The 25,427-nt window shown below is 40.0% G+C and overlaps 1 protein-coding gene across 1 annotated transcript; it reads left to right on the top strand.

Annotated features, from left to right (window-relative positions):
• Nucleotides 1-344: 344 nt before the first annotated feature.
• On the top strand, nt 345-20,424 carry LOC132110796 (synaptopodin-2-like). The gene is made up of 4 exons (XM_059517755.1): nt 345-482; nt 13,496-13,647; nt 14,146-14,864; nt 16,371-20,424. Exons 1-4 carry the CDS (start codon nt 375-377, stop codon nt 20,111-20,113), a joined length of 4,722 nt encoding a protein of 1,573 aa, XP_059373738.1. The 5' UTR covers nt 345-374; the 3' UTR covers nt 20,114-20,424.
• Nucleotides 20,425-25,427: the final 5,003 nt, after the last annotated feature.

Genomic DNA, 25,427 nt, shown 5'->3' with positions numbered 1-25,427 from the left:
ACAATTTTCATAGTCATGAAAATAAAGAAAACTCTTTGAATGAGAAGGTGTGTCCAAACTTTTGGTCTGTACTGTATATATATATATATATATAAAATTAAAATTAAATTAAATTAATGCATTTAGTGACTTACAGTGCATTCAGGCTATCAATTTTTACCTATCAATACATATATATCTCATCACTCTGAATGCATTTGTGTTTTGTCATGAGTAAAAGAACAGTTACTCTCCTCAGGATGGTCTCTCAAGAATGACGCTGAAAAAAGAGGGCCGGACTCCAGCTGTTTTGGCTTTACACCCACCGAAGGCAGCCTCAGATATCACACAGGAGAAGCCAGACTTCTCTCAGACTGGAGGACAGCTGCAGGAGGATGGGCACGGGCGAGTTCATGTGCGTAACGCTGCGTGGCGGGGCACCCTGGGGATTCAGACTCAGCCAGAGTGCTCAAGACCCTCAACATCCAATCCAGGTGCTTGAGGTGAGACTACAGGCTACTATCATGATGATGGGGATTTAATAATAACGCAGTTTATAGTAGGACGGCAGCGTACCTAGTGACGATGATGCATATCCATCTGTTCTTTTATTATGCTCGTTTCTACAGTTTTTTTTTAATATATATATATAATGAAACATAAAGACCCTGCTGGTTTTCTGGTCTTTAGTTGGGGTTTTGGCTTTTTTTAACTGGGCAGATTAGAACGCCAACTGGTTCATTAGATTTACACCAGCTTGCATCAAATAAAACAAGCAGCTGTATTTCTCTTTTCAGCCAGTTTTGTCAAATTTATGTTACATTTATGCATCCTGAAAGTTTTGTTCTTGGATAGAAGTGGGTTTAATATACATTTTAGTTTGCGTGTGCGTGGTGATTGTAACCACAAAGCTGGGCCTATATATTGTCAAAACTTAAGGTTTTATATAAATGCAGTTCTCTTGTACAGTTAAATAGCACAAAACAATTACGATAAACTGCCATTGCTGGACATTTGGGTAATGTTGAGTTGAGTTGGATTCTTGCATAATGACAACATATCTTAGGGGCCACCCGCAGAGTTCAAATCGGCCTGTTGTTTTGATAAATGTTCACTGGCAAAGTTGTTTTTCTTTAGCTGAATTTAAAAGGCAGATCTGTGCTGCGTAGGCTTTGCTTGTCTCAGACTTGAGCAAGGGCCCTTATATGGTCACAGCAAAGCTAACAAAGTTTGTTGGCCAAGTTCATGCAATCTGTCATCCCTCCCATAGATATCAAGAAACTGTACTGTTAGTTTCCAGCAGCTGGAATTATTAGGAAACATTGATTTAGTGATAATGTGCGAATTAGTAAAACTTCTTCAGCAAATTATGTGAGTGTCAACTTAGAACATGTGCATATTTTGAATGTTTCAAGTTGTATTCATAATGATTTATATGAAAATAATCAGCACCACCCTCAGCACAACCTCTGACCCCATGGAGACGTGATTATACTTAAATGCTTTGTTTATGTAACAGCTAGTTTAAAAATTTGTCAAGGCTATGAAATACGATATTTAAACAGAGGGCGAAATGTTTAAGCAATATAATGTTAGCGGGAGTGCTGTTGTACTGAATATTAGCACATCTGTGATTCAGAATTTAGTGGGAGTTTTCTATATATTTTTCCATGCTCAGTGGTGAAATAAATCACTTTCAAATAGGGAAAACATTAAGATTTTTAAAAACCCATATTGTTTTGACTACACTCAGTTACTCACACCAACAATTTAGGCTTAATATTTAATATTATGCATTTTAATTCCATATAAAATTTCCATTCATTTGGACTGTGCAGTTTGAATTAAAATTACATTTTTTAAAGGTACAGTCCACCCAAAAATTCAGTTCTGCCTTCATTTACTCACCCTGAAGTTATGGTTTTAAACCTGTATGAGTTTTACTGACTTCCATATACTAAAGTATATAGTCAATGGCTACCGTAAAAATATATATATTTTTACAGTGTACCTCTTAACATAAAATATAAATAGATTACAGAGTGTTATACAGGTTGCTTTTACAACTTTGAGTCCAGCAGTGTAACTGATAATGTGGAGTACACAAAAACTAATGCCCTGGTTAATATGTATGGTAATTAAATAGTTACTTGTCAGTACAACTGACCAAAAAATAACAATAAAAGACTAGACGTCATCTGAAGTCACCCAGTGGGCATATTGGATGATCAGTGTTGCTTACCCAGGTAAGTAAGCAATCATTTATTTCTCAACTGAAAACCTCATTTATTTGTAGCTTTAGAAAGTGTTAAAGTGTTCAAAATATAGTCATATTTTACAATTCAGTAAAACATTAATAGCCATTTAGCATGGTTTCAGTCCTTGTAACACTCAGCTCTGAGCATGGATGCTTCTAAATAACATCTAAACAGATGCACTCTAAAATTCAGCTCTGATGAATAAAGCTCTGTTGGTGTTTGTGTATATTTTATTTTCTGCTAATATGATTAATATGGTCCTTGTTTTAATAAACCATGCTTATCTATCACTTTCAGGAAGTCTGATATTCCACTGTTGCCCAGTAGGGGACATACAGTATATAGGCTTCAGAAAAACACTGTAATTGAACTGCAATAGCAGAATTATAAATAATGAATATTATTTTCATTAACATTAAAGGAATAGTTCAACCAAAACTGAAAATCTACTGAAAATGTATTCCCCTTCAGCTTATCCAGATGAGTGTTTTTTTTTTTTTGATTTGGAGAAATGTAGCATTCCATCACTTGCCCACCAGCGGATCCTCTGCAATGAATGGGTGCCGTCAGAATTGGAGTCCAAACAGCTGATGAAAACATCCCAATAATCCACGCCACTCCAGTCAAACAGTTAACATCCTGTGAGGTGAAAAGCTGTGTGTTTAACAAGGAACAAATTCATCATTAAGATGCTTTTAACTTTAAACCGTCACTTCTGGACAAAATAGAGTCCATAATAATACATAAAAACGCTTCCTCCAGTGAAAAATGTATACCTCCGTTGTCTCGAACAAACTGTTTTGGACTTGTAAACGGTGCTTGATCTGTGCATATTTCTCTCCTGATTCAGATGAGACGACTTTTTCATGGAGAAAGAATATTATGGGCAATATGGACATTAATTTTAATCCAAATAAATTATTTGAAGTAAAAACATTTTGATGGATCAGAGTTTTTCATAACATAATAACTGATGGACTGGAGTGGTGTGGATTACTTGTGGATGGTAGTGATGTTTTTATCAGCTGTTTGGACTCATTCTGACGGCACCCATTCACTGCAGAGGATCCACTGGTGAGCAAGTGATGTAAAGCTAAATTTCTCCAAATCTGTTCTGATGAAGAAACAAACTCATCTACACCTTGGATGGCCTGAGGGTTAGTAAATTTGTATTTTTGTGTGAACTATTCCTGTAATAATAACCTATTTATATATATATATATATATATAGATTGTTTCTGCTATTGTGCTGAGATAATTTTCTTTTTCAGATGTATATCATTTCTGACTCTACGTTTTCATGAGACATATGCGAGCTCACACTTTTAGCTGAGCAGTCAAATATTTGCCTGCGCTGTCACAAGAGCGCTTGAGCTGACAATATAACTGTTCTCACAGATGCGTGCTTCTATGTGTGTGGAGTGACCCCATGCTCTTCTAAGTCCTCTGGAAGACGTAACTTTTACCTGACTCATCTAAGAGCAAACTCAGCAGAGAAACATGCCTAAAAACAACATATGGCATGAAGCTGAGAAATACTGTTCATGGTAAACAGCTGTTCAGTGTGATACATAATAGAGGTCATGGTGTTCAGTACTTTAAAATTGTACTTATTATGGAAATAATAGATTTTAAAAGATTTAAGTGCATGTTAATTCCAATTTAATTAAAATCCATTTTTGTTTAAATGCATATTAGATTTAATTAGCTGAACATGCCGTTTTACCCATTTAAGTAGGACTTAAGTTCATTTTTATAATGTCTTTATTCTATTGTATTTGAAATATAAAGTGTACTGTTGAATAAACTTATAAGCATTTATTCTAAACTAAAATATACTTCAATGTTGTTTCTATAGAAGTGTTGTATGTAAAAATGTATTTGCAATTGCACATTTGTAATAATGTTAAATACACTTAACTTTTGCTGCAGTACGCTAGCTAACACATCAAAATAAGTCTACTTCTTTAAAACACTACAAAACTTTATTAAAACTAAATGAACTTTAAAATAAAACTACTAATGTAACATTATTACAAACTGCACTTTTTAAGTCTACTTAAGTATGTTAAGAATCATGAAAGTGTATTACATTATCTGCAAATACACACACACACATATATATATTTAGATAGATAGATAGATAGATAGATAGATAGATAGATAGATAGATAGATAGATAGATAGATAGATAGATAGATAGATAGATAGATAGATAGATAGATAGATAGATAGATAGATAGATAGATAGATAGATAGATAGATAGATAGATAATTTTTTTTAAATATACACTTTTAAGATTTCAAGTGCAGGTGCAAATTCAGTTCTAATAAACACAACTTTTTCACAAGGGTTTTTCTGCATTATGTTTAGTTTATCTGTATTATTCTTAGTTTATCTGTATTATGTTTATATATAATATAGCTCATACTGTATAAATATGCTGCATTGCATTTTAATGGTAAAAGCCTTTAGTTTTCTAATGGTCTGTTTTCATATTCTGTCGTACAAGAAGAGCACATCATGGATCTTTTGGCAAATACAAAGAGACCAATGTCAGTTCATTAAAAATACAGGTTGCTACAGTCTCCTTTGAACATGCACGTACAAAAACATTTTCATAATGGACCGTCAGACCTATGGAAGGCATCCAGTAATCTGTAGTAAAGAGTTATGTTTGAACTTAAGTCATTTAGCTATAAACACTACAGTTGGATTCACTCCTGTGCGCTGTGGTAAACTGCTAACCAACTCACCCAGCATAAGTATGTGAAAGTCCACCATTTACGGCTAATGTGGATTTAACTATGGGAACATGACAGTCTGTAGACCACCATGGTTCAATTTACCTGAAATGTCTTTTGGAAACACTGAAAGATAATTGCTTTAAGCTGTAGGAGGCAGAAGTAGCCGAGAGAACTTTCCAGCACGCTGCATTTACTTTACAGTGTGGTTATGGGAACAAAACTAATTGTACTTTTGACTTTCTCTTCCCAAATGTAACATTTAAAATTTACTTTTTTGTGCCAAATAATGTGTAATTACAACATCCAAGTAACAAATGCCCTATAACACAATCAGCATTGCTTTCAAACAAAAGATACTCAAAGGGTTGAATAACGAATGCTTATGGTTTCTTTGAAGCAGCAGTTTTTCAAAACGTATTTTTCAAGGTTTTCTGCTATATTTGCACTCGCCCTTCCCACTTTTAAGAACTTATTTTATTTTATTTTTGTTTAAGCACATTCTTCTTTTTAGTACAGTATGCATTGCAACTGTACACTCTACCACAATGTATGCAGTGTTATTAAAAAGGTGCTGTGTTGATAACAAAGGATTTCCTCACTTTGTAAATCTCCTTATGCTGAAAACCTAATATATATATATATATATATATATATATATATATATATATATATATATATATATATATATATATATATATATATATATATATTGTCAGGTGACATAAAATGTGTCCCTTGTGAAATTGTTACAAACACGCCAGGTTCTACCTCCACTCACTCACAGCGCATGCCCTCACCGGAATACTAATCACTTCCACCTGACCCTCATCACAACCCAATCACATCAGCACTATAAATACCACACACATGCACTCAGTCAGCGTCCAGTCTCGTTCGCAAAAAGGTCTTACCTGTATGCTAACTCTAAGGACTAACTCTTCCTCTACATACCTCTCTCCAGCGATCCTCCGAAAATCCAAGTCTCCATCGTGCGTGTGTGTGGTACACCTCCCTCCTCTGACGTCTTCACCCAGCTATCACGGATCCATTCATCACTCTACCCAGCACTACCTGCTCCTCTGCCTGTGCCTTCAATAAAACTATCTTTCTATTACTCCTCAGCCTCCCGGGTATTCTGTAACAGAAGACCGGACCTACACCGATTGGCACAAGCATGAGCCTCACAGACCCCTTTCAAGATCTAGTCAATGCACTCCGTAGGACACTCACAGCTCAACCTGCATCCCCAACACCAGCGAGCACTTCCGTCAACGATGCCAGCACTTCCTCACCTTCCGTTCACGCCAGTCCCATGGCCAGGCCGGCACCCTACTCTGGTTTGGCAGAGGAGTGCAGCGGATTCCTCCTTCAATGCTCGCTGGACCTGGAGATGCAACCGCACTTATACCCCACCTAGAGATCCAAGGTAGCATTTGTAATTTCTCAACTGCACGGTAAAGCACTACTGTGGGCAGATTCTATATGGACTCAAAATAACCCAGTTATCCAGTCTTGTTCCAGCTTCATCAACAATTTTCGATAAGTTTTTGGCAGACCAGCTTGGGACTCGTCAATTGGTGAGAAGCTGTATAATCTCAAACAGGGAAAAATGTCTGTCAATGAATATGCCCTTCAGTTTAGGACTCTAGCGGCCTCCAGTGGATGGAACGAACAGGCTTTACTGACTACCTGCCGTCAGGGATTGGAACCTCGAGTGGGGTTGCATCTCGCTGCATACAAAGACACCATCGGGCTTGAAAGGTTCATCCAGCTTTCCATCCGCTTCGCCACCCGTATGCAGTCATGCTTAGAAGAGAACCAGGGCTAGGCGTATTCCACCACACCACTCTGCCGACCAGAGGCCGTCCCCAGAACCAGCCAACGAACCCATGCTAGTGGACTCATATCGACTCTCAGTGGCTGAAAGACAAAGACGGCTGGCCCAGAATCTTTGCCTCTACTGTGCAGCCCCGGGCATACCATCACTGTATGCCCCATCCGTCCTCCTCGTCCCATGGTGAGTGCAATTCTCCCTTCAAAATACCAAATGAAACCACCCACCACTGTTGTGACACTTACTGCCACTGACATCTCTCTTCCAGTTTCCGCCTCCTCGATTCTGGGTCAGCCGGCAACTTCATCTCTGGCGCCCTATGCCGTCAACTCAAACTCGCTACCATGGCAACGCCGTCAGCCTACCAAGTCCACACAATTACCGGCAGGCCGTTGAGTAGAAGATGAGTACATCAAGAGCTGCATCTCTGTCCCAGCCAAACCTTCCCCTGAACCTCTTCCAGTTTATTCTACCTCAATAGAGACCCCAGTGGAAAAATAATCAGTTTCCATCCCTACCTGCTACGCCCCCTTCAGTGACGTCTTCTGCCCCAAACGGGCTTCCAAGCTGCCTCCACACCGGCCATGGGACTGTGACATCGATCTGCTGCCGGGTGAACCAGTGCCTAAAGGAAGGATCTACCCCCTATCCATTCCGGAGGAGAAGGCCATGGAGGAATACATCAAGGAGGCGCTGGCCCAGGGTTACATTCGTCCATCTACTTCCCCTGCTGCTTCGAGCTTCTTGTTTGTGGAAAAGAAGGATGGAGGCTTGAGACCCTGTATCGATTATCGGGCTCTCAACAACATAACCGTCAAATTCAGATACCCACTTCCCCTCATCCCAGCTGCCTTGAAACATCTACGTGGTGCCACTGTCTTCACCAAGTTGGACCTCCGCAGCGCCTATAACCTCATCTGGATACGAGAGGGGGATGAGTGGAAAACTGCCTTCATAACACCTAGTGGCCACTATGAGTATTGTGTGATGCTGTATGGACTTGTTAACGCCCCCTCCATCTTCCAGGATTTTATTCACGAGGTGCTCCGGGAGTTTCTCCATAAGTTCGTCCTCGTCTACATTGATGATATCCTCATATACTCCCGGAGCCTAGCGGAACATCGACGCCACGTTGCGGAGGTCCTGCAACGCCTGAGGGCCTTTCAGCTTTACCTCAAGGCCGAGAAATGCTCTTTCCATCAGCCCTCAGTCCAGTTCCTTGGGTACAACATCAGCAGCAGTGGCATCGGAATGGACGAGGGGAAGGTTAATGCCGTCAGAGATTGGCCCACTCCTACCACCATCAAAGAACTACAACGATTCCTTGGCATTGCCAATTTCTATAGATGGTTCATCCAAAACTTCAGTACCATCACCAGCCCTCTCACCAGTCTCCTCTGTAACAAACCAAAATCACTCTCTTGGACTCCTGCCACCACAGAGGCCTTCCACACCCTCAAAGAGGCCTTTACGACCGCTCCACTCCTGGTCCATCCTGACCCCGACCGACCCTTCATCGTGGAAGTCGACGCCTCAACCACCGGAGTAGGAGGGGTCCTATCTCAGCAGCAGGGGAATCCCAGTCACCTCCACCCATGCGCCTTCTTCTCCCGGAAGCTCAACCGGCGGAGGTAAACTATGACATCGGCAACCGGGAGCTGTTGGCCATCAAGTTGGCCCTGGAAGAATGGAGGCATTGGCTGGAGGGAGCCAAACACCCCTTTCTGGTTCTCACGGATCACAAAAATCTGGAGCATCTTCGAGTTGCCAAGATGTTAAACCCAAGACAAGCCCGCTGGGCGCTATTCTTCACCCGCTTCCACTTTACCATCTCTTATCGCCCAGGGGTAAAGAACGTAAAGGCTGACGCCCTGTCCCGGTGTCACGCCCCCGAAGAGAATCTCGAAGGACCCGAAACATTCTCCCTGAAAAGATCATCATCTGCCCCATTACCTGGTCCGCCTAGACCCTTCCTCCAACCGATCCTGCTACAAACACCCCGCCGGGTTGCCCACCGGGACATCAGTACATTCCCTGGACACGGCGCACTCCACTCATTCACTCCGCTCACACATCTCTTGGCACTGGTCACCCGGGGGTCAATGAAACCCTCTCGTTGCTTAAAGAACGCTTCTGGTAGCCCAACATGGCCTCGGATGTCAGGAGGTACGTGAAAGGATGTACAGACTGCACCATATCCAAGAGCCCACGCCATCTTCCATCAGGCAAGCTCCATCCTCTGCCCGTTCCCAATCGCCCGTGGTCACACCTAGGGGTGGATTTCATTACTGATCTTCCTCCTTCAGATAAGAATACCTGCATTCTTGTCATAGTGGATAGATTTTCTAAATCATGTCGTCTTCACCCCCTGAAAGGTCTGCCCACGGCCATGGAAACGGCCGAGTTATTATTTAACCATGTCTTCAGGTACTCCGGCATCCCAGAGGATATCGTCTCGGACAGAGGTCCTCAGTTCATCTCCTGGGTATGGAAGGCTTTCCACTCACTCCTAGGTGTGGCCATCAGCCTTTCCTCTGGATACCATCCCCAGGGTCCAGGAGATTAGACGCTTCCTCCGTACCTTCTGTCACGGCCACCAGAACTCCTGGAACCAGTTCCTAGGGTGGGCCGAGTACACACAAAACTCCCTTTGACAACCTACTACCGTACTCACTCCATTCCAGTGTGTACTCGGCTACCAACCTCCTCTATTCCCCTGGTCAGGTGAACCCTCGGATGTCCCCGCCATCGACTACTGGTTCCGGGAGAGCGAGAGGGTCTGGGACACGGCACACCACCAACTCCAGCGGGCCTTACGCAGACGTAGAACGACAGCCGACCTTCGCTGATCTGAGGCCCCAACTTACCAACCCAGTCAGAAGGTCTGGCTGTCCACCCGGGACATCCGGCTGCGCCTGCCCTGCTTCAAGCTAAGTCCCAGATTCATTGGCCCATTCACCATCCTTCAGCAGATCAGTCCGGTCACTTATAAACTCCAATTACCCCCTGAGTACCGGATTCACCCCACTTTCCATGTGTCTCTCCTGAAACCTCACCATCCCTATGTCTCTCCTTCCACAGAACCTGGCGAATCCGAAGCCCCCCCTCCACTCCTCCTAGAAGACGGTGCGGCCTATGAAGTTAGAGACATCCTGGACTCCCGTCGGTGTGGTGGACAACTTGAATATCTAGTGGACTGGGAAGGATATGGTCCAGAGTAACGTTCATGGGTCCCATGCAACGACATCATGGATCCTAACTTACTTAACACCTTCCACTCCAATCATCCTGACTGACCAGCTCCCAGGGGAAGAGGACGTCCACCATGTCGTTGGGGTCCTCGGCCCTCAGGAGCGGGCCGTGGGGAGGGGGGTACTGTTACAAACACGCCAGGTTCCACCTCCACTCACTCACAGCGCATGCCCTCACCGGAATACTAATCACTTCCACCTGACCCTCATCTCGACCCAATCACATCAGCACTATAAATACCACACACACGCACTCAGTCAGCGTCCGGTCTCGTTCGCGACAAGGTCTTACCTGTATGCTAACTCTAAGGACTAACTCTTCCTCTACTTACCTCTCTCCAGAGATCCTCCGAAGATGCAAGTCTCCATCGTGCGTGTGTGTGGTACACCTCCCTCCTCTGACTTCTTCACCCAGCTATCACGGATCCATTCATCACTCTACCCAGCACTACCCGCTCCTCCTTTCTATTACTTCTCAGCCTCCCGGGTATTCTGTAACAGAAATGCACTTAATTGTATTGAATGTGCACTTTTGGTGTACTTCATGCTTTCAAAGTATATAAAAAACTTTACTTGCAGATAATATAATTGTAATGAAATAAAAGGAAACTTAAGTATACTTAACTACACTTTCACAACTGTTTCTTAATCCACTAAATGTACATTTTTTTATGTAATAATGCCAATTATCATTCAATCTTTTTTTTTAATCTTTGAATTTTTGTTAATCTTTAAAGGATTGCACTTATTTTGATGTGTTCACTAACATACTAAAACACATATATATTTGTGGGGGGGGGGGGGTTGAACTATCCCTTTAAGTAGAACTGAAGTCTTTATATGTCATTTCATAATTACTATTCTATTAGCTTTGAAATATGGTAAAAGTGTTCTGCTAAATGTACTTCTTTTAAGATTTGAAGTACACTACAAGTGAACATTTAATACTATTAAGTACACTAATATACAGGTGACCAAGTGCACATTTTACTTTTTACAGTGTCTTCTCATAAACAGTATGATATAGATCTACAGTATTTATTTAGCCAAATACCATAAAAGGTGAAGCTGCATTTCTATTGTATCTTTACATAAACAAAAATATATAATATTCAGTATTTATATGATGTATGCCTGTTTTATCTACTACATTTAGTGTTATTCATTTATGCACTGTTAAAAACAAAAGCATAAATTATTTTACGCAGTAAAACTTCATCCAAAATTGGAGAAAACATCAAAGAGTGGATATTGCAATCTGCATTCAAAAGAAAATGTCCTGTTTGTTGTCACCCCTGAAGTTTTACTGTGGTCACAAGTGCCATTGCTAGATTGTTCTTTCCTCTCCTTTTTTGGATGAGGTTTGTGTTCAAATCTGCTGTTACTTGTCCTGAGCAGTGATTATATAGGCTTCGTTCCTCTGAAAGCCCTTATACGGTGACCAGAGCTGTTCTCCATCTCCTCTACAGCTTCATAATAATCCCACAGCTCCATGGTTTTATTCAATTAAAGAAGATTGACCTTTAAACTGGGCGTCATGCCAGTGGCTTTATAAGGCTTTGCTATTTTTAAGGATTGTTAATGTGCAGCATAATAGATTGAGGAGCTGTATTTTGGCCTCATTGTTAATGAATTTAAATAGGAAATATCAGTGTGTGCTGTGTACAATATTTACACCAGTTGTAAAGCTACAGACAGCCAGCTGTGTGTTCATGAAGAATGTTCTCCTCTCTCCATCTAAATATTTAGTAAGAGAAGAAAAGCCACTGGAGACAGAAACTTTCTGCACATCATTAATACTCATCATGAAAGGTTTGTGAGTCTCAGATACAGTATTTAGTACTGTAGTTTATTTTTCATCTCAGTATCATTTTAATGTATTTGAATGGACTGTCTTTTATTCACTGCACACTGCCCTTTAGTGGTGATTTATAGGAACTGTGGAGTTTTTTTTTCTTTTTTTGTAATATGCTTGGACTAAGGTGATTTTAACTAAAGCTTACATTGTAATATTGTCATCTGTTTACTGTCATTAAACAGAATTCACTAAATATGCTATTTAACATCAATGTAAATTTCCTAACAATTTGAGGTGTAGCACAAAATTTATTTACATGATACATTATTGTCCCAGATTTTTCAAACATTATATATATATTTGTTTTTTTGCAATTTGTTCCAGTTATGTGGGATTTGGACAAAGAGAGCTTGTGAATCATCATAATTGTTGGTTGGAATATGATTTCATGCACTAGAAAAGCAAAATCTCCTTGAGATTTAGAAGAGGGGCTGGGACCAAATTGAGCTTACCGTTTCCGGATATCGATTACAGTAAATACAGTTGATGCCAAACTAACTCAACTGAATCAACAATTTAAAGAAAAAGTAAAACATAACTGTATGTTTTCATGTTTTTCTCTAAAAAAAACAATTTGTGATAAATCCATAAAAAGCATACTATCCCACATTTTTAAGTTTCAATCAGTCTTTTCTGTTGTCAAAACAAATAAAATATGCAAATGTATTATTTTCAGTCTGGCTTGTGCATATGTGTGTGCATATTTGGTGAGCTGTGATCCTGAGGAACTAATCTCACAATTCCTGATTGAAATTGCTCCGGTTTAAGATATGACCTCAGAAGGCATGGCATGACATCTGTAGTTTCATGATCTTTGGCGATTTATTTAAGAAGTTTATTTTAGGTGAAGGTATTTATCACTGGCAGATGGTCATAAATAGATTTGTTCTTGTAATGCTGCCATTATATTTGGGAATGGCTTGCAATGCAATTGTCCAAATAAACAAGGTCATCTCAGGACGGAATTATTCTTTGTTACTTTTTTTTCATGAATCCTACATTAAGACTGAGAAAATATCCACTTAAAAGCTTGCTAGCTTTCAATAATACATTTCAAAAATACCATGTGCTAAATCAAGCAGAGAGACTCTACAATTACTAGGCAATCTTACACGAACAATTGCTCTGCTTTATGACTTGACCTTCTAGCAGAGTTGATTTGTGATGCTCTCAAAATTACAGATGGCTGATATTAAATCTTAGGTTGAAATGTCTCTGCTTCTCTTTGCGAGGCTAATGGCTCATAGACCTGCTTTGGCCAGTAGCACTGTTAATCATCTGTCATGCAGCTGTTGTGATGCGTAAATTAGAGACACTTGGTCTAAATTAAGATACACTGTCTACGAACCAAGGATGGGCTTATAGTTCTTTTTTTACATCCATGTACAGTATTATACATGTTCGCACTGTGTTTTAACAACAACAAAAAAAACACTTCCCTTTAAGCTACTATGATACTTTTACTAAATGCATTGTTTACATTTTATATTTTATACATTGCAATGCATAACCTTACTTGTATGGTCAATGATATCTAATAAATGCATGATTATTATCTATCTTATAGATAGAGGATGGAAGTCCCGCTGCCATGGCTGGATTGTGTGAGAATGATGAGTTGGTGTCAGTGAATGGAAAGCCTTGCTCAAACCTCAGTCTCTCAGATGCTATTGATCTCATTGAGGCCTCAGCTGACTGTCTACAGCTGCTTGTCAAAAGGTATTTTATTGCTTGGACAAATGTTCCTTGCCTCTTTACTTTACTTTGTGCAATAGTTTTTTTTTGGTCAAAAAGAAAATAGCTTTTTCATTTCAAACTAGAAGTATTAAATCTTAATGCAATATTTAAGCCCTATCTCTTTTGTCATTCTAGACCAAATGCAACATAATCTGATTCATGCATTACATTTAAAAGCTGTCTGCATTGTTATAGTTTATGAAATGTCTTGTTTATCTTTACCTTTGAAATTACAAACATGTATCAAATCAACCACTATGTACTCATGAAATAAATAAAACAGAATATCTTATCTAGATTCATTTACATGAATTAGATATATATATGTGATTCACAGAAATGGTAACTGAAAACAAAGTTGGTTTTGTTATTTCTGATAAATGATTTGCTTGATAAGGAACTCTTGGGGTTTAGAATGGGTGGATTAACTGCAAATGTGTGATTTTAAATATGTGATTAACCATGATCCCCTCTCTGTAGATGCTGTAGTCCACCTCAAGAGAGCTTTGAAATGGTTAGGACCACTTTTCGGATCCCTTCTCCATCCAGGCCTCATGAGCCACAGGAACTATACACCTCTGAATACCAGGATGAAGCATATTATGGGGAGACAGACAGCGATGGAGGGTGTCCTGTGGGGACTAGATTGGTCCGGACACAAGTTAAAATACCTGCTTCTTGGAATAAAAGTACAGGCATCAATGCCCAGGGTGGTGGAGATACCCATTTGGATGTAACTCCTGGATCTGTGGTCGAATTGCAGCTCTCGCTCTCCAAGTCCAACCTGGAAGAGCCAGACTGTACTGCATTAGGCAGTGCTTATGGAGTTTTGGGAGACATCTATCACAGAAAAACGGATGAGAGTGTCAACTATAGCACCACCGCATTTTCTTCAGGTAACCCCCTCTACATACCCCGACGAGACCGACAACCCCTTGGTCAGCGGGGTGTGTTGGTAAGCAAACCCCCTGCTTTGACAGGACAGGTTGAGGTGACAGTGAAGCAGTTATCTGGAAGCAGTTCAGGAAAGGAGGGGGTAGAGGCCAGTGAACGGTTGGATTCTGGTGGGGAAGAAGGAGGGCACATTGAAGAAGCTCCCACCTCCTCATCTGTGTCCTTTGGACTTCCCTCAGAGGACTGGGACTCCGAATCGGAGAGGGAGGTCAACGAGCCCAACAAGCACCGGGCAAGGCACGCCAGTAAGTAACATCTGATTTTCAGTGTGTTTATTCTTATAGTGTTATATGGTATCTGTTTGCAAGAATAGCTATAATTTCAAAAGCTTATCATTTTAAAAGCTCAAGTTATAGATATAACATTAGTGAACTGACAAAGTCAGCTCAGGAATGCTTGCACTTCTATTTTGTAAAGTCATAGTTTAGAAAAGGTTATGCACAATTCATGTAATATGATCTGTATTATGTATACTGTTAATGATTTGTGAGCAAAAGCATGAATAAATGTTTAAGTAATACTTTAAATATCAAATAAATATTATGGTTTTTAGATAGATAGATAGATAGATAGATAGATAGATAGATAGACAGATAGACAGATAGATAGATAGATAGATAGATAGATAGATAGATAGATAGATAGATAGATAGATAGATAGATAGATAGATAGATAGATAGATAACAAGAAAGAACATAGCAATGATTCATCATAGCAGTAATGAGTGGGGGCTCACCGGGTGACATGACTGGTAAAGTTAAGAATAAAACATGGGCATGCTAATGATGCTTGCAGAAGTGCCATTTGACAGACATCAGCATGTGTGACTCTGGCCTGTTACCCGATCCTTTAAAATTGGCCATCTTAGCAGCACTGAAAAGGAAGGAGTACTCATCCATGGTTGTCTCCACCTTGAGATTGGAAAGACAAGAATCAGAAATGTGGAATGTCTTTATTCTCTCTTGAGTTTTAGCCAAACCTATTTTGAAAGGACTGACACAGGTGCCTGGTGGGAATATGGGGCTTTTATAGTACTTCTATGTATATTGACTGGAATAGGGTGGGGTGTTTTTTTATTTTCAGCTTTTGAGGCTACACATATGGGCTTGTATTAGTACTCTGCCACTAGCAAGCCCACACAGTGCCCCAGGGCTATTTTTACTCCCTCTTTTTTTCTCTGCTGTCTGCTATTGGCTCAACCTTAGTAACATGCTCTAGACACATTCACAGCTGTAACTGGCTTATGTTAATGTCTGGATGTTATACATGGATCAGAGGTTAAGTTAATTGGTGATGGTGTTGTCAAATCTCTGCTTGGATAATGACTTATTGGGCCATTTGGAGTAATGTGGGTCAAGGGATTTGTAAATTCCATTTAACTCCTGTTAAACCTAGGAGCTACCATTTTATTAGCGGACAAGTCATGACTCTCTTAAAATCTTTGTTGATACACATTGTCATGCATTTTTTACATTTTAATTGACATAATCTTAAATGAATACAGTGTATAACCATTTGGTTTAACATTAGTTAGCCCTGAGCTCTTAGTTAATACATGTATTTTCCCAGTCCAAGTCCTCTCATATAAAATGACTTATTGGCTGCTCACATAACAGTGCTATTTATATGCTACATACACAGTTCAGTGATTTAGGCCACCAGGACCAACCATGTGCAAAACCCCATTTTTATGACCTCACCCGCCTCACTCTTTACCTGTGACCTAAACTTCTAATTTTCTCATTCTTAGGGCTCCGGCGCAGTGAGAGCCTTTCAGAGAAGCAGGTGAAAGAGGCCAAGTCCAAATGCAAGCGCATTGCTCTCCTGCTGTCAGCTCCTGCCCCCAACCCTAATAACAAGGGGGTGTTGATGTTTAAGAAGCATAGACAAAGGGCCAAGAAGTATACACTTGTAAGCTACGGTACTGGTGAGGACGAGCCAAATTATAAGGACGACGAAGACGACAAAGAGGAGCGAGCTGTTGAGTTCACTGTTCTAGCCACAAGTGAAACAGAAACTGATGAGGATTTCTTTACCAATGCCTCAAGTCAGAAAAGCATTGTAAGATTTGATTGGGATACTGGATTACTTGAGATAGAGCGCAAGCTTGACAAGCAGCAGAATATGGATGCACTACCTGATACCAAGGGGAAAGGAGCCCTCATGTTTGCCCAGCGCAAACAGCGCATGGATGAAATAGTAGAAGAACATGAAGAGATGAGACGTAAGGGGATCCCTGTTGAAGCAGTGCAGGAGACTGAGACACATAAAGCATACCAACACACAGAGGATCACACTTACATGAATGCACAAGAGAACCAGAATTACATTGATGTAAATCTACACCACAGCTTATCAGCACAGAAGCAACAACAGCAACAACAATATCATCAGTACCAAGAACAGTACTATCAACAGCAGCAGCAGTATCAAGACTACCAGCATCAGCTACAATACCAGCAACAGCAACATCAGTACCGGCAACAACAAGACTACCAGCAACAAAATATTTACCAACACATGCAATCATACAATCAGAAACAAAACTGCCAACAACAGCAAGTACAACAGTATTCACATCATATAAATGGAATGTTTGATCCGCAAATGCAGAACGAAATGCAGCCATTAGTCACAAACAGGATTGCCAAACCATTTTCAGTTGAGAATAGAGTGGCTGCTCCATTTTCCTGCCAATCAAGTGCAGATAATCAAGAACAGTCTGGGTATACATTGGGACAAGGTGAACAGATTGCTTCCCGTGATGAGCGTATATCTGTACCTGCTATCAAGACAGGTATCTTGCAAGATACAAAGAGGAGGAGTGCCAATAAACCTATGTTCACTTTCAAGGAGTCCCCCAAGGTTTCACCTAATCCTGCTCTTCTGAATCTTCTTAACAAGAATGGCAAGAAGGCAGGATTTGAGTCTTGTCCAGAAGAAGATTATTTAAGTTTAGGAGCTGAAGCCTGCAACTTTCTTCAGTCTCCTAAGATGAAACACAAATCTCCACCACCAGTTGCTCCTAAACCTCACATTAACCCTGCTTCTACCCCATGGTCAATTCAACAAGAAACTATTGACCAACCCAGTGTCCCGGCACCTGCAGAAGCTCCAGTCAGAGAGGCTGATGCTGCTCCTGCCCCTGCCCCTGCCCCTGAAATGGCCCCAATATTGTCTGAACAAGAGCCTACATTGGCCCCTGAATCCCATGATGTTTCACACAGTCCTGAACAGCTTCATCCAGATAATTCCTGGAAACAACCAAAATCTCAAATGAAGCTGAACCAGCAACCAGAAACCTGGAATCAGAAACAACCCCAGTTGCAAATGAATTCCGCTCATCCTGTGGCACCACCTGTTACACAGTCGGATCCATCTGTTAGATCATGGGATCCAGCTCCAGCTCAACATCATCAGCAGATTCTAGTAAGTACTTGGAGTCCAAATGAGGTCCAATTGCAAGTCCCATCCCACCCGTCTCAAACACAGCCACAGTGGTCGACACAGTCTCAAGGTTCTCCAAAAGTACAATTGCAAGTGCCTTCTAAAACACAATCCCAGCCTATGGTAACACAGCCTCAAATTTTACCCCCATCCAAACATCAACCACAGCCTCAGCCCCAAATCAATTCTTGGGCACCAAGTCCAAATCAGTCAACCCCACAAGCTCCATTGTCTCCACCACATGAGCCAGCACAACCATCTATCAATGTTTGGCAACAAAATCAAGCCCAGGAACATCAAGCCTGGAACCAAAAACAACAGATCCAACAATCCCAGCTCATGCCACATTGGACATCACCCCCTCAGCAACAGCCACAGCCTTCTTGGGCTCAACCTCAGAGGCAGTCACAGCTCCTGGGTTCTCAGGCCAAACAGCAAGAACCAATACGGCCATCTGCAAATACATGGACTCAGCCACAGAGTCCAATTCAAGCACAGCCTCCATGGGCTCAGCAGACTCAACCACCACCTCACCCCTCACCACCAGTGCAGCAACCCATGAATCATTGGACACCAATGCCAGCCCAGTCCCAACCACATCTACAGTGGGGACAAGAACCTGTTACTCAACAAGATCCTCAACAAGTAATGAACTCTTGGACACCTGTACAGAATCAAACTCAGCCACTTTGGACTCAGCCCTTCCCACCAACTCAGCCTCAGGCACATCCTCCATGGGCACCGAAACCTCAACAGCAGGCAGCACAGCCACCTGTGAGCCATTGGGCACCACCACAATCTCAGTCTCAACCAGCTTTAAATGCCTGGGCACCCCAACACCAACAGAGTTCAGTTGGCAGCATTCCCGAAAATGAAAACCAGAAATTGCCTCCCCAACCAATCAAGCCATGGAGTCCAACTCAGACTTCTCAGCCCACTCCTCCACGACGAATTAATTCATATACCACTGGAACAAAAGCACCATCTCCTGTTCCAACAAGTAGTACTATGTCACCCTCTGGTTTTGGTTCAGCATTTGAGATGCCAGCCTTGAGAGGGAAAGGAGCTGAACTGTTCGCCAAGAGGCAATCCAGAATGGAGAGGTACATTGTGGATTCTACCACAGTGCAGTCGAATAAGGCAAGACCATCTTCCCCTTCTCCTTCTTTGCCACATTCCTGGAAATATTCACCCAATTGCAGGGCTCCCCCACCATTGGCATATAATCCAATTCATTCACCATCATATCCACCAGGTGCTATCAAGCAGCCTACCCCTTCTAGCCCTTCAACAGCAAACAAGAACAAAAACAAAGACAAGCAAAAACCTGCCCCAAAACCTCTTCATGTTCTTGATGTCATGAAGCATCAGCCCTATCAGCTGAATTCTTCCCTTTTTACCTATGGCCCAGCAGCAGAGAAACTTGCTGCAGAAAAGGAGGCAGCTGAAAAGCTTGCTGCTCAAAAAGTAGCTGAAGCTCAGGCCCAAGCCCAAATTCAAGCCCAAGCTCAGGCCCAAGCCCAAATTCAAGCCCAAGCTCTAGGTCCTCCAAATCAAAACCAGCAAGTAGCATATAACCAAGATCCTCCCCCTTATGGTTTTATGCCACAACAGGCCCAGCAACCCTACGGGATAGCTGGTCAGTCAAGTATGCATGATGGCCTTTACCACCAAGCACCTCCTAATACATATCAGCCTGCTTTAAATAATTATCAACAACATCCTCAACAGGTCCCATATCAACAAGAATACAACCCCCAACAAGCTTACCAACAACCTCCTTTAAATCCCTATGAACAAGCACCAAGCCCTCCATACCGACAGCCCTCCCCACCCTCCTATCAGACAGGTCCTAATGCAGTATATCAAGCTGGACCTGCACTGGCTTACCAACCAGCCCCTAGTTCTTATGTTGTGCCATCTTACCCAGTAGCAGCAAGGGCTGACTCTGTCTCAGGAGGCAGTATTATTGCTGCTCCAAAGCCCAAATTTTCAGCCAAGAAAAGTGCTGCCCAGGTGTGGAAGCCAAGCACTCCTGAAAAATAGTTATGTTACGTGATTTTTTTTCAGTGTTGTTACCTCTTACATAGAGCAGAAACACACTTCCAAACAGAAATACTGTTACAACAGACTTTTAAAATCTGCCAGAACAGAACAGAAGAGGGCATAGACATTTCAGAATTACATCACATGGTCTTTTTACAGAAGAATTCTCTGCCAAGTACTTTATACAAATACATTCTTTTTAAGCTATGATTAGACTAACTTTTGGTCAAAGGGAATCAGTGTTGATTGAGTTTGAGAAGAGAAACGTATGTTTAATAATGAGGGAAATATTTTGACAGGTGAAAAAGTGACATAGACAAGTGACAATGGTGCAAGGAGAAACTACATGTATAACACAGAGATATAATGTATTTCGGTGTCTATTTTACATAGTGAAGTTCAATCATCTCTCACATTCTGAGGAAAAAAACATAGTTATATTTATAAATGGTAATTAATTTTTCAGACTTTCTTCACAACAGAAGAAATGAATGTACTCAGTATGTGAGGGGTTTTTTTCAAGCAGGTTGAATAGTGTCAATATTTTAATGTTTAACAGCTGATACATAGTTTGAGAGCTCCTCATTTTTACGTTTTATAAAAATAAGTAGATTTTGATTAATTTCTTGTTTATTTTTTGAGGGAGAAATAAAGGTTCAGGGTTTTTTTCAGTTCTACTAGAAAGAACATCAAATAAAACAGAAATAGGAAGTCAACAAGTTCATTTTTAGTTTGACTGCAATCTTCTGTTCTTTTTTGCTGTCTTTGTTCATTTCTTTGTGTGATGTTTTCTTCATAGTACACTATTTGTAAAATGTACCACAGTGCCATTAAAATGACTGTCTTCAGTTTTGTGTGTTTGCTTTTGCATGTACTTCTCTCACTTCCATCTTTCCAATCATTTACAAGCCTTTATTTTTGCACCTCTCACTATCCCCTACTTTCACATTTCTTTTTGAAAATCCTATTCCTCATCTTTTAGTAGTAGATTCCTTGTCAGTTAAATAAGGTAGGTAAAATAACAAGTATCAATATTCATAAATAGATACAGTCAGCAAATAGAGTTACTTATATGTAAATGCATTTCTCTGTTATTAAAAAAAAGTTTTACAATTGCCATCAGTCTTTCCTAATAAAATGCATATAACATCAGGTCATTTTAGATTGCATGAATCCATATATTTTTGTAGTTGTATATAAAATTATATTTTTCTGTTATTATTTACATCCAATTCGGTCCTACTTACAAAAATCTTTTATGCATGAGAGTAATTATTGTCTGCATGGAAAAAAATCTATAATTCTTTTGCCTAAAATTAGAATGCCTACAGGCAAGCTAGAGTATGAGTATTGTTCTTAATTTGGGCCTGTGCTGCATCATACTATTCAGGAGCTAGACATACTTCATAATTGGGGAAAAGTGGAAATGATATGAACGAATGCCCTGCAAGGCTTGCTCCAGGAGCTATATCTGGAGAAATGTGATCTCTGGTCCCATGATTTGAAATGTGGGAGAGGAGAGCACTTTGCGGGACGGCACCTGTCACTTTTATATCACTTTAGACTGATTCGTATATGTTTTTTTTTACAAAACATCAAAAGTAAAATGAAAAATATGCAACATCTGCCTGACACTCATATTTGTCAAAACTAAGTCAGACATTACTGGTATAAAAAAAAGTTTAACTATTATTTATTTAACATATTAGCAATACTGGCTTCTTAAAATAATACATAAAATGTTTATTGTACAAAATAAATAAATGTATCCGTTTTTAAATACTTATTTTTCCACATCCATTATTCTTAGTCAACTTGGTTTAAACATACCACAAATTCACTTAAATGAATGTTATCAATAGAGTATTCCATATTTTTTTAGCTCATAACGTCACATTGTTTGTTTTTCGAGAAGCAAAGAGCCTAGATAATTATTCAAAATGCTAAAATGACTCATCTTGCAGTCTGATTCACCAAATGAATTGTAGTAATAAGTGCCCTGCAAGTGCATATCATAACCAGATGGTGGCAGCAGGACCCTTCTTGTTTAGGCCCACTCGGTTCATTCTATGTGGAACCCTGGTGGAAAATGTCTTTGTACACTTGCATATATATCAGTGATCCTTCCTATATCTGATAAAAGTTTTGCAACAATGATTGTTTATCACCACTGTTTTAAATGAATGTGTTTGTTCATTTCAGGCACTTAGGAGTTCATCCTTGTCACCACCGGTCAGACTTTCAGCAGCGGTTTTCAATACCAGGTCGGTTTCATCTTCTCCATCACCCAGACCTGCATCCCAAATCACTTCCGTTCGGCTACCTGTGGGACAGACCGCCTGGTTAGACAGGGGTCACAAGCCACCCACCCCTTGGGAAGCTGCCTCACGCCACCCACTGGGGCTCGTGGATGAAGCCTTCACATCAATGGACATTCAGCAGTCCATTGCCTCCAACCTGCGCTATGCTGCTCAGAGTAAGCTCTTACCTGAGCCTCCAGCTGAGTGGAAGGCAAAGGTCGCATATGAACCTCCGCCAAAAAACCAAAAAGACAGTTTAAGTCGATCATCTTTGACTTTTCTGTCCCCAACCAAGAGCACAGCATCGGCACCAGCTGGTCCCGTCCCATACAGGTCACCCTTTAGACAGTGTCAACCCCAAAGGTCAATGACAGAGGCTAATCTCAGGCCTTCACAGGGTGGTCCGAATGAAATGGGGCCTCATAGACTGAGATTCTATAAAGCCAAAGATAGCAGTACTCGGAGACTCTGAAGGAGAGCCGGGAAACCCTTTAAATGTAAGTGAAAGTGAAATCAAATGGGGATGAATTTAGATGGAAACTGAGAAGTTGATACGTAAAGACAGAGAAGTTGATATTGCAAGTCTGAAATTGAGTTTATGAAGGTAATTTTATCTATGTTTGGTAGACAGAGTGTTACAGCGTGATTTTGAAACTCACACTTAAAACAATCACTAATATTGATCAGTGAATATGTGTCCCCTTGTGAAAAAGAAGCACAATTTAGCATACTTATAAAAAGAGTACTTATTACAGGAAAAATATACTTGAAAATTAGGGCAGCCAAATCTATAAATAATATTCAAAATCTAAGTAGTTTGTTTAAATGTAATATATTTATATTTATATATAATATAAATCATATATAAATTAGTGCTAATGATTAATCATTTGAAAGCACTATTTTAAATATGAATACATATATGGAAATATTTCTTAAATATATACATGTATGTGTGTAATTATATATATACATATAAATATACATAGCACACACATACAATGTAAACACAAACTTTTATTTTGGATGCGATTAATCGTTTTGACAGCCCTATTTAAAATATATACTTAAGAGTGAACTGAATCTAATGTTTTTGGACTCTTAACTGTATTACAGTCAAATGTAGTTTTTGACCCAAGTTAGTATAGGACACTTTTAAAAGTGTACTTACAGTAAGTGTGTTAAGAAACGTAGTCATTAACATAAACTCTTTTAAAGTACACTTAAGTGGCCTTTTATTTCACTAATATTATATTTTCTGCACATTCAATACAATCAAGTGCACTTATTTTTCAAAAGGGTCATGTATTAAGTTTTAAAGTGATGGACTAATGAATGTGGCAAAGTGATTGTGCATGATACCAGATACATGCTAAAGAAATAACAAAACATTATTGATCTTCATGCTATGTGATGTAAATGCTACAGTAGTGCGAGACTGTTCAGCGCATTTAATTGCAAAATAACTGCAAATTAAAATAAAATAATTCACTTGTAGTGGTGACAGCTAGAATCAGTATCAGTTGTTTGTTCTCAAATTAGAGAAAGAGAGAGAGAGAGAGAGAGAGAGAGAGAGAAAACAAATTTTATTTGTGTGCTACTAAGCTATTAAGCAGAAACTGTTGAATCAGTAACAGCCGTACTTGTTACATAAGCTTCACTTTAAAAGATTAAATCATTCTTCAGTTACCCTTCACTATGTACATGCCCTGTTGCACCAGATTCACTTAAACAAATTCAAACTCTGTTTTGCTCTTAAATTCATAAATGCTTAAATAACTGAACATCCTTTGCAAGCTGTGAATGCTGTCACTTTTTTGACTTTCACATGTGACCATGCATTCTCTCTTTCCACTTAAAAATGATGTTAATTTCTACTATGTGAGTTGGGTAAACTTATATTTCTTTATTCCATGACTGAAGATTTCTAAGATAAGGATATCAGTAAGCTAAACTTTGACATGTTTTGATTTATAAATTGTCTTCAAGATACAAAAATATTGGTGCATCAGAGAGGTGTTCAGTATTAAGTGACTTGTCTGATTTACACTTTTTACAGCTCCACTTTCTGTATGTGGCTAACGTCAAAACTGTGCTTTGCACTTGTATTAAAGTACGTTAAAAAGCTTTCTGCTGTAGTTGTTTTTTTTTATTTCTTTGTGGAGTTTCTGGAGTAAAAAAGCATGCCGCATATTTTGTGAGAAATCAAGCCTGAGGGAGAATCGTTTTCTGTCCAGCCGTCTTGTTATATAATGCTTTGCGAGGCTTGGCTTGACTCATGAGCTTGTACTTGTCATACAAATGAACTATGTGGCAGCTGACATTGAAGACTGAACCCTGTGTTCAAAATAGGCTTCTGCAATTAATCTGATGTTTGGCATGTAAATTATAGTCAGTTAAATTGCATCATAACCTTATATAAATATGAATGAATCTATATAATAATGTATATAAATTAGGAATATATTTAACTATTTATAGTAGTATATTCTACTAGAATTTCTTCACATCTTCAGTGCAATATTTGACTACATGACAGATCACTTATGGGAAGTATGAAGGAAATGTGGGTGTTTAAGGCTGTTAAAAAACACTTTTACAAGTTGTTTGAACTGAAATGTGTGCTGGCAGTGTGTGTACAGAACCACCCTATAATGATAAATAATGTTTATTTAAAAGAAAAACCTTTCTCAAATCGAGTCGATCTCAGACGGCTATCTGTGTGACGTCATACAGACAGGCACCTCCCACAATAGTTTGATTGACAGTAGTGCTTAGGTCAAAGCAGAAGCAGATGTAGACTCCTAAGTGACTGAGTTCTGTTGTTGGATGTAATAATGAACAAAGCAGTCGTTATTTACTCCCGACATCTGAGCCGCTGTAGACGCAGTGGATTACATTTGTTTCTGAAAGGAATGCGCCCGATCTACCTAAATGTGTTTATGCTCAAGCGAATCATTGGTGATCCAGCTTCACCTACAAAAGAAGCGAGTAAAAGGTTTTTAAATGAATCT

Source organism: Carassius carassius, chromosome 2 (genome assembly GCF_963082965.1).
Source record: "Carassius carassius chromosome 2, fCarCar2.1, whole genome shotgun sequence".
Lineage (NCBI taxonomy): Eukaryota > Metazoa > Chordata > Actinopteri > Cypriniformes > Cyprinidae > Carassius > Carassius carassius.
This window is presented reverse-complemented; position numbering and strand designations above follow the sequence as displayed.